The sequence below is a fragment of the Hyposmocoma kahamanoa genome, unplaced genomic scaffold (assembly GCF_003589595.1).
Source record: "Hyposmocoma kahamanoa isolate Upper Pololo Valley unplaced genomic scaffold, ASM358959v1 88, whole genome shotgun sequence".
Classification (NCBI taxonomy): domain Eukaryota; kingdom Metazoa; phylum Arthropoda; class Insecta; order Lepidoptera; family Cosmopterigidae; genus Hyposmocoma; species Hyposmocoma kahamanoa.
In genome coordinates, this window is record NW_020654466.1 from 9,939,184 (window position 1) to 9,948,612 (window position 9,429).

Consider the following 9,429-nt stretch of genomic DNA (forward strand, 5'->3'; position numbering starts at 1 on the left):
AACTTAATTTATGTTACCTACCATTATTATAACATTATAGTATGCAATGAGGTATGGAGTATTGGACACGTGGACTCGGTGTACCATTAATCTCATTCCTTACACAACTCGAAAGTGGTAGTAAGTAAAAATTTAATAACTCCATACAAACGTAGCATCGCGGCTACACTAAATAAGTAATCCGCGGCTTCTATGCCGTGACTTATACGGACGCACACGTCCCTATAATTTCATGGTGCACTTGCGTTGCATAACGCGAGTCGTCTCACGCACCATTCGTTCTAGAACTCAAGCGTTCACTCAGTGTTTAAAAATTACATCAAAATTAAATAGTAGCTGTATTTATTGAAGTGCTTGTGGTTGTTTGAACAAGAAAGAGTGCCTCAAAGTCAAAGTTGTTCAGAATTTTATTGTTATTTCATAATCATACTCTTATAAGAATCTCAAGATACTCCTACCAATCAGTGTTAACTGCCTCCGTGGTCGAACAGTCACCTTGCTGGATTGCCACACATAGGTCCTGGGTTCCATTCCCAGACCGAGAGAAATATGTTTAGGGTCTACATTTATTTCTCTCGTGAGAGTCCTTGGCACCCGCGATACAGGGTTTTCCTAGTGCGGGGCTATGAGTGCGTGCTTTATTATAAAAATATCAATACTTAAATAATGCATTTAACAAAGGTTATTGTTAAACTACTAACTAGAAGCCCCTAGTTGTGTGTGTGTGTGTGTGTGCGTGCGTTATAATATAACACGAGAATACTACGATGAAAACCTTAATTTCTTCCAATTATATTCACAACCTTAAGGTACAACTATAATCATAATGTGACAAGCCTGTGCTCCGAGAGAAATGTAGGTATTTATGAGGCGAAGAAGAGGGAATCGCCCTACATATCTTACTATATTATTAATGTTTCAGAATACTATGCCATACCAAATGGTCATCAAAAGCGACATACTACGTTATACAAAAACTAACATTCAAGAAAATTAGCAGTTTTTACTTTTGATCGTTACTCAAATCAAAACGAAACGATAGTATGACCTCGGTAGCCTAACGGTTTACACTGTGGGCGCTGGATGGTGAGGTCCCGAATTCAATTCCCGGTAGGACCAATTTAGGAAATGAATTTTTCTAAATTTATTCTAGTCTGGATGTTTTGCGAAGTGCCCCAGAGTGAATTCCGTTGCTCTGGTAGTAGTAGTACAGGGGATTACCTAGTTTGAGATCAGGCAATTGGTGTGATTGTCTGGCACACTCATAATTACATGTTGTTGATAAATAAAGCCTATTACTTACAATAGCTTAAAAATGACTTCAGAGATGTCTTTTTAAAGAAATCAAAATCAAAATAAAAATAATCTTTATTTCATAGGTAAGCATTATTACACTTGAAATCGTTGGTTAAACTCTACCGCTCATTCCTAAGGCTGATTCCCCTGAGAAGAATGAGCAAGAAACTGTAGGGATTGCTCTTTGTAAATAACATTTGTACACATTCAACATGTACAATATATTTTTTTGCTTTTAAAGAGCAGAGATCGAGACTATGTCCATGAGTTAAACGGGATACTACCACGGATTTTTGTCATCCAAGTATGCAGAACTTGTATAAAGTTTTTGTTTGACTATAGATTTAAACCTCGTGAATGGCAAATTTTGTATATCAACCAGAATCTTGTTAATTTATTTATAATAGATTTATTACTAGGTACGGCGTTAGTATAAATGTTGTATAAACAAGTAGCTGTAGTAGAAGTTATTCTAGTGGGCACTAAGAAAAGTTTGACAAGATTATAACATTGGAAAATGGTATGAGCCTACTGCTAGCACGAATGTTCTAATAAGTTAACATTGAAGTCACCACAAACAGCAATATATTTATTCGAATTATTTAATTTGCCTAAAACTTCATTTAACTTTTTTCAAATAATTCGTAAGATGAATGACGTCTGTACACACTTCATACAACAAGCCGTTCAAGCTCTATGCAGGATATCTCTAAAGTCTGCTCAATAGATAGGCTCACAATATCTGTACGTTCTTTAAATTTTCAATTATTTTTAATAAGAATTAATGAGCCGCCTTGAGTAGCTTTTTCTCTGCTGATCGAACTAGCCACCTGGTGATTGTAGAAGCTAAACATGAACTGATGTTTAGATAAAAAGTAGTGCTCAGTAATACAAAGAATATCTATATTATTACAGTTAATAAATAATTATATTTCTAACTCTTTGCCCTTCATGCCTTGAATATTTTGGTGCAACAATGTATTTTATTTCTGTGAGTTTTAGGTTGGTTTTTTACTTTCACTGTATTGCAAGAGTATCTCTCCGTTGTCTTATTAATTAAATTAAATAATTGATAATTGAATTAGTTTTAACAGTTCCATTAATGTCAATAAACTGACCCATGTCAATGGACTGCTCAATAGAAGCAGCCAGTCTGGTAGCCAACGATTTGGCTTAACTATTAATATAATATGATAACAACTCTGCTATCTGTATGTGGTCTGTGATCTGTCCCCTAAAATAACTAGTAATGTGATGTAATAACATGCAATGTAAATGATATGTAATGTTGTTCTCTAAGCGACGTTATGCTTCAAGCTGAGAATAATGTTACCATATTTTTTTACCAATAAGCAGGTAAATTTCTTCACGCACTCGTAAGTAGACTTTTATACTTTTTACTTATAATTGTTGCTGTTGACAGTATTGAAGCCTTATGTGTTTTTCGATGGAAGTCTAGATGTTGAGTAGCCGCTCTGTGAAACGCTGATGGTGAGAGTTGGAACCAAAATTAATTTATTGTATTAATCTAAAAGCTCGGAATAGTATACTAAAAGTGGTGAATACATCACTCAGAACATAATAACGGTCGCGGCGAGCACACGTAATGTATGCAGCTACAAAGCTAATGTGCGACATACTTGATCTTAATGATTTTATTTAGATGAGGTTTATACATTAACTTTTTAATTAATGGTCCACTAGCACACAAACCACAAAAGCCTAAAAGTTTTAACCACGCAGCAAGTCCAAAGTCGCTTGCTGAAAACAAAAAATACCCACTTCCTTCAACTAGGCATTCAAACAGGTCACATTAGTTTCCCCGCGTCCCAGATCCCTAATTGCTCTCTTTTGGAGCACCTAATGACTTCCCCAATTTACAACGGGATTTGTTTCAAAATTACTCCAAGCCTTTTGTTCAGTATATCATTAATTTACTCTCATATTCCACAGAGACTACAGATTAATATAAGTGGATATTTTATTGCTTTTGACTTTTTTTATAATACATGCATTACAAATAAATAACAAGTTTAAATATATAACTATTAAAACTTTCAAAAGTTTACAATTTTGCAGTTGCTTACGACTTTTCGATAATGATGATTGAATAAGATAAGAATTTTTACCAAAATTAAATGTGTATTTCATACCCTAATTGACAGTTTACCGAACCGTATACACAAGCCCGCACATTTATTGAACCACTATGGCAAGTGAATGACACGTGTCACAACACTCAAGACTAATCACAGCAATCAAGCAACGCACTTAAGCAAAGGGAATTAGCCACAGGAAACATAAACACTAATGTCTCTTAATGCATCCGATAGCGCCAGACCTTAACAGATATCTCGGGTAATATGAGGGACCTTTTGGAGATAAGAACTTAATTACTTAAGTACAATTTATACATATATATATGGGGCCACAGCGTTCAAGTCAAAGAGCCTAAAATATGTCAACAAATCATAAATCCTAACCCATACATAACGGGTGTAAGAGTTGATACACCTCTCCTTCTGAAAATTTTCCGAAATATAAACGTATAAGAAAACAGAAATACGGATTTCCAATAATTTCTCATAAGCCCCTTTTAACCAGACAGTCAAAGAAGCCCATAGCTAGGATCATCAAGATTCTTCCGAATCAATTGATCCTGGCTACAGACCTGGTATCAATATTAAGTTCTCGAAATTCATAACAAAAAATATATAACCTTTTCTTCGGATCTGAATCGCGTATATTTGTTTTTTTAAACAAATAGATGTACGCAATTTAGATCCGAAAAAAGAATACAGTCATTTCCAAAAAATATGAGGTTACACAAAATTCAGGTATTTCCAAAATTGAATCATTTTCAGGTTGTTGTGATACTGTCACTTAGCCTAAGTGTGTCCGCTTTGACCTTAATGTACATTTACATTTTTCGATGGCGGTTGATGTGCTTTTATTTTATAAAAGTTGTAAACAAATCTCAATCGTCGTTAGTGTGCTCATGAAAGATGTGTTCCTGATCCGCATTACATTCCTAAGATTAAATGTAATATTTATCGATATTACTCAGAAATACCGTGACCTCACTTTATCTTCGAAGGTTCAGAAAGGTCCCTTCACTAAGTCGTCTTCGAACCCTAAAATGGGCAAAATCGTAGCTAATACCACGGGGTTGTAAATACGCGCTAGTCATGCAATGAGGTTGCACATAAAGACTGTATTATCATAATTTCATACATAATAAATTAGCCTCATTCGTGAGTTAGGGTCACTAATACGGACAGAAAAAAAAATTGTTACTTAACGGAATGCGTGATATGTTAATCTTTCGTTATTCGTGTGTACTAATTATTTTAATTGCAACGTTCAGTTTTATGTGTGTTGTCTCTTTGGCTTTGTTTATTTTACAAGCGCTTTGATGCTAATGACGCCTTTAAATTAGACGCTTATAGAAGAGCTGCAGTGGCACCGTGGTGACACTAATAATTTTCATAAAATATTTGGAAACACAGTTGCAGCGCCACAGGCGTAACACGCGCGCGTAACTTTTGCAGTCACAATAAGCGAACTAAAAATTACTGCAGTGTTTCTGCCGAGAAGTACTACCATCTTACCTCTATCTGCCGCTTAGCAGTAATATGAGCATTACTGCGTTCGGCTTTGAAGAGTGCTGGTGAAATTACAGAGTGATAGGCACAGTGGCGGTATCTCTTAGATCTTTGCGATTTAAAGCTCTGAATGGCACTGCAACTGGTATGGACCAGTAGTGTCCATACAGGCGTGTCACTTTACACCACGCACACGACTTGCTCGTCAGGTGGTGCTACGGTAAAAAAATTGTTTAAGACTCAATCAAATAGAGAACACACACAGAGAAGATTGTAAGGTCTGCTCACTCGGTCTGTGGCTCAGTTGGAAGAGCGGTAGCCCAAGTTAGGCATACAGACGCTGGTCCGAGTTCAATCAAGTCGAAGAAATTTGTGTTTGTTCGGTCTTTGTACCAACAATAATAACATAATACTGAAACATTTTTTAGTAAAATATATGAATATAAAGGCAGTAATAATTATTCATTACAAATAAATATTGAATATATAGAAATTTAAAAAATACAATATCTCTTACTTTTGTTTATAGAGTCAAAGTTTCACCAAAACCTTACCAAGACTCAGGTATTACCTGAAACAAAATAAGTTAGATCTATAAAACAAATCATTCAATAATTAAGTCCTAGACTCATTATGTACAAACACGGCATGGAAAAGAACTTTCTACAACACTTAATAGTATTTAGAGTAAAAACTGTGCGTGTGCAAGATGTGAAAATAACTAAATAATATTGATGGCCGGAAACGCACTCGACGATTAGCTTTCCGACGTACATTTTTGTAATAAAGTATCAATAAAATAATTAAACACATTGCAATTTCGTTACACACAACCACTCACGTGACAATGATGCAGCAGATGAACTGGCCAGAAAAGGGTCGTGGACGGACGCTGTAGGACCAGAACCCGTAGTGTCCCTCTCTTATAACAAAGGTCAGGAACAACCCAACGCAAAGGTACAAAAACTTCCCATAATAACACAAGATTGTCCACCTTTACAGTTTGTGCACAGGTTAGGGAAGCACTCTCAACGCGAAATACGTTGATTTAAAGAGATATGTTTATTGTTCGGTCTCCAGAATATAAATGAATAAATAATACAATATAAAATAAAATGTAAACTTAAATGCTAACCAAGCAATACGCACCACATGTTGCAGTTAGACTATAAATATAGTCTATCTTATACTACACAGCCCTCTATACAATGCTCCGGCGTGGCCAACCACAGGACAAAGAACCTTGTAGTACCAAGGTCGCTCCCCTAAGTCATCAGCAAACCTAGGACGAGCTGAGATTCCTGGAGGAGCTTGGGTAGTACGAGTAGGACCTTGGACCCACCACACGCAAAACAGGCGCCTTGACGTTGAGTTGCGGACACCAACCCGTCACACCCATACAATTGTTATTAGTTGTTTGTTATAATCTCAATTACATATTGCTATTTGGATTACAGAATATTAAAGTATAAACAACTTTATTACATGACGATGTACTCTTTTTTGTATTAATTAAAAAATAAGCTCTGTGACTACGTTAGGTATTCTATGTTATTTCTGCATCACGATATTTTGCAACCCAGTATTTAAGCCGGTAAAATATACTTTTTAACTTCTCTCAAAAAAATACTGAATTCGGAGAGATAAAAATACAATTTAAATTATCCTCACATTAAATTCAATGCATAATATTACTGTTTTCACCGCGTCGCCTTCGAGGCTTAAATTAAAAATAATTATTTGATTCTCATTCTCATTTCCCAAGTTGAACTAACTTTCGCTATAAATAAAGGATTTATTTCGAAAGGTTATGTACTCGATGTGTCCAAAGATTTTCGCAGTCAATTGTCTTATCACCTGTCAATGGCATCATTGACATGTGTCCTATGTACATAATACGTAAAGGCTTTACCTAACCTGTTATTTAGAAGACTTTATTATGCTTCGGTTTTTATTATACTCTTGTTATCAAGAGCTCTAAAAATCAATTCGTTTAAAACTCGTAAATCATTGTCACCATATTATGATGGTTATGCAATTTCAATCAGCACTTAATTTTTAATCACGTGTAATAAAACTGGATGCTTGAATTCTTAAACGCAAAAATTAAAAAGCGCAATTAGGATCCTTACATGACATTTGATATCACTCAGTAAAGCTACAGCAATGATGGCGTTCATTTTAACTATCTTATTTGTTCTCACATTTCCTTTAGTCATAGTGCCAGTTATTTGTGAAGACGTTATTACAATAGTCTCGGATCCATCGCAAGAGAATGATAAAATATTTTTAACAGAAACTTTACCGACATTAATCAAAACATTTGGAAAAAATGCGAACTTTAAGTTCTACTTCGTAGATGAATTTTTCTCATCATCGAAAAGAATGTGTGCATTCGACCAATGGAAAAATAATTTCGATAAACAAATTGCGTATTTTTCATGCGAAGCAAGTGGAACTAGAATAATTGATTGTATCAATAAAATTGGTTGGGACAAAATTCGTGCCATTGTTTGTGCAGCATCTAAAGTTGGCTTGTACAGAATGGTGGCTATGAATAAATTTAACAATTTACAAACTAATACCACACCTGTCATTTCAATAGGTAACAAATTCGTAACTCAAACTAGTTTCCAAAATGCGATGTATTTCGCATGTACGTTTTATAAAAAATGGGATCCGGTAGCATGCATGCCATATAAACCCATAAAAGCAAAGTTTATTAAGACATATAACCCTAACCTGAAATCAAATCAAAGGACTTCAACAGAGCAGAAAGTAGTAAATATATTTTCAGATTTTTCCAAAAGTGGAGATCAACAATTCTTCAAATTGTCCTTTCCAAAAATTGTTTCCTATTTCGGGAAGGAAGTCCAGTACGACTTTCATTTTATAGACAAGCACAGTGAATCATCAAAGAGAATGTGTGCGTTAGGACAATGGCGAAACGACTATGATAAACAAGCCAGTTATTTCAAATGTCTTACAAAGAACATTACACACGAAGAATGCATAAAAAATATAGGGCAGAATGATATCGATAAGATTTTATGTGCGTCTGTATATTCAAACAAAAACTTAAATTCGTCTAGACAGTATTTCCAAAAACTGAATGTGAAAAAAACCCCAGTACTAACAATAGGCACCAAAACATTAGAAAACTTAACCTACTTGAGAGCGAAAGGTTTCATATGTTATTCGTTTGACAAGTGGAGCAAATATGTCTGTCCAGATGCTGACAACGATGTGGATAACAAAGTTAAGTTGAGACACATCATAAAGTAAGTAACGTTTTTTTATCATATTATAAGGTAGTACATACACTTGTCGACGACGAAATGACTTGAGCCGATCAGAAAAAGCATTTTTTACGATACTAAGCGTCGGGACGAACGGGCCGTGTGTCTAGTGGTAAGCGACACACCTGTCCATAACAGTTGCAGCACCACTCATAGTTTTAAATCGCAAACATTTAAGAGGTACTGCATCGTCATCTTGAGACAAGATGACAAGTTGCATGTACCTGTAATGTCATCAGCACTCTTATCCTTGAAAACGGGAACGCAGTAATGCTCACACTTTTGCTAGCCGGCAGAAGAAGAAAAAGAGCGACGCATGATGTCTTTTCGCTCGTTTCTTTCCGTTCTTTGAGCTTGGAAAAAAGGTTATTTTGACCGGCTCAAACCGATTGATTCCGCGTCGATAAGTATTGTGTGTCCCTATAATTGAAGCCTATAAAGTGTAGTCAAATAAATATTAAAAAATGCATGCACGTACTTGCAAAGAAAATCGTAGATTGACAATAATAAATACCTTATTTTTAATTTTATAAAGAAACATACCAATTTACGTTACATTATGTTTTACAATTTATTTTATTCTAACAATATGAATTTTTATTAAGTTAAGTTTATTATTAATTAATAATGAAAGTTAGAATAAATTAAACCATATTAATTAGTAATGCAATCTTAGACATAAGACTGCAGTACTAATAAATATGGTTTAATTTATTCTAATTTTCATTATTAATTAACAATAAATTTATCTTCATATTGTTAAAATAAAATCATTTGTAAAACCTAATGTAGCTTTTATTGGAATGTTTCTTTGTAAAATTAAAAAAAGGTATTTAGTTAACAATTTTTGTAACCATAGTGAAAATATAAATGCTTTAATATTAGACATAACTAACTGGTTGATGACTGTACCACCTCAGTCAACCGTGAATATGTAAAGGGCAAGAAACGTTGGTTTGTTTGAAAAAAACAAATACCTATACGCGATTTAATTAAGGAAATAAAGTTTCATTTCCTATGTGTAACAATCGCGAAAACCTAAGATCTCGATACATAAATCATATTTTCAATTTTATTACAGGACACGAATTTGAGCTAAATGAAAGAGAGGGAGTTACAATCGATTAAAATACAAATTTCATTAACTTTTCTATGCTAGAAATTCTATATTCAGATGAATTAACCATGGTATAGTAGAGAAAGTAGTTACTTTGAAATTATTGTAATAT

At 34.4% G+C, this 9,429-nt stretch overlaps 2 protein-coding genes across 2 annotated transcripts in view; one reads left to right on the top strand and one right to left on the bottom strand.

The window, feature by feature from the left end:
• Nucleotides 1–9,429, bottom strand: part of LOC113235922 — a 329,572-nt gene that overhangs the window by 246,478 nt on the left and 73,665 nt on the right. The gene's annotated exons all lie outside the window — the stretch shown is intronic.
• LOC113235776 lies at nt 7,127–9,391 on the top strand. The gene is made up of 2 exons (XM_026471672.1): nt 7,127–8,182; nt 9,282–9,391. The coding sequence occupies exons 1-2, from the start codon at nt 7,287–7,289 to the stop codon at nt 9,292–9,294; spliced, it is 909 nt and encodes a 302-aa protein (XP_026327457.1). The 5' UTR covers nt 7,127–7,286; the 3' UTR covers nt 9,295–9,391.

Coding starts and splice junctions, on each gene's coding strand:
- LOC113235776 (XM_026471672.1), top strand. CDS start 7,287: ATGTGTGCATTCGACCAATGGAAAAATAATTTCGATAAACAAATTGCG.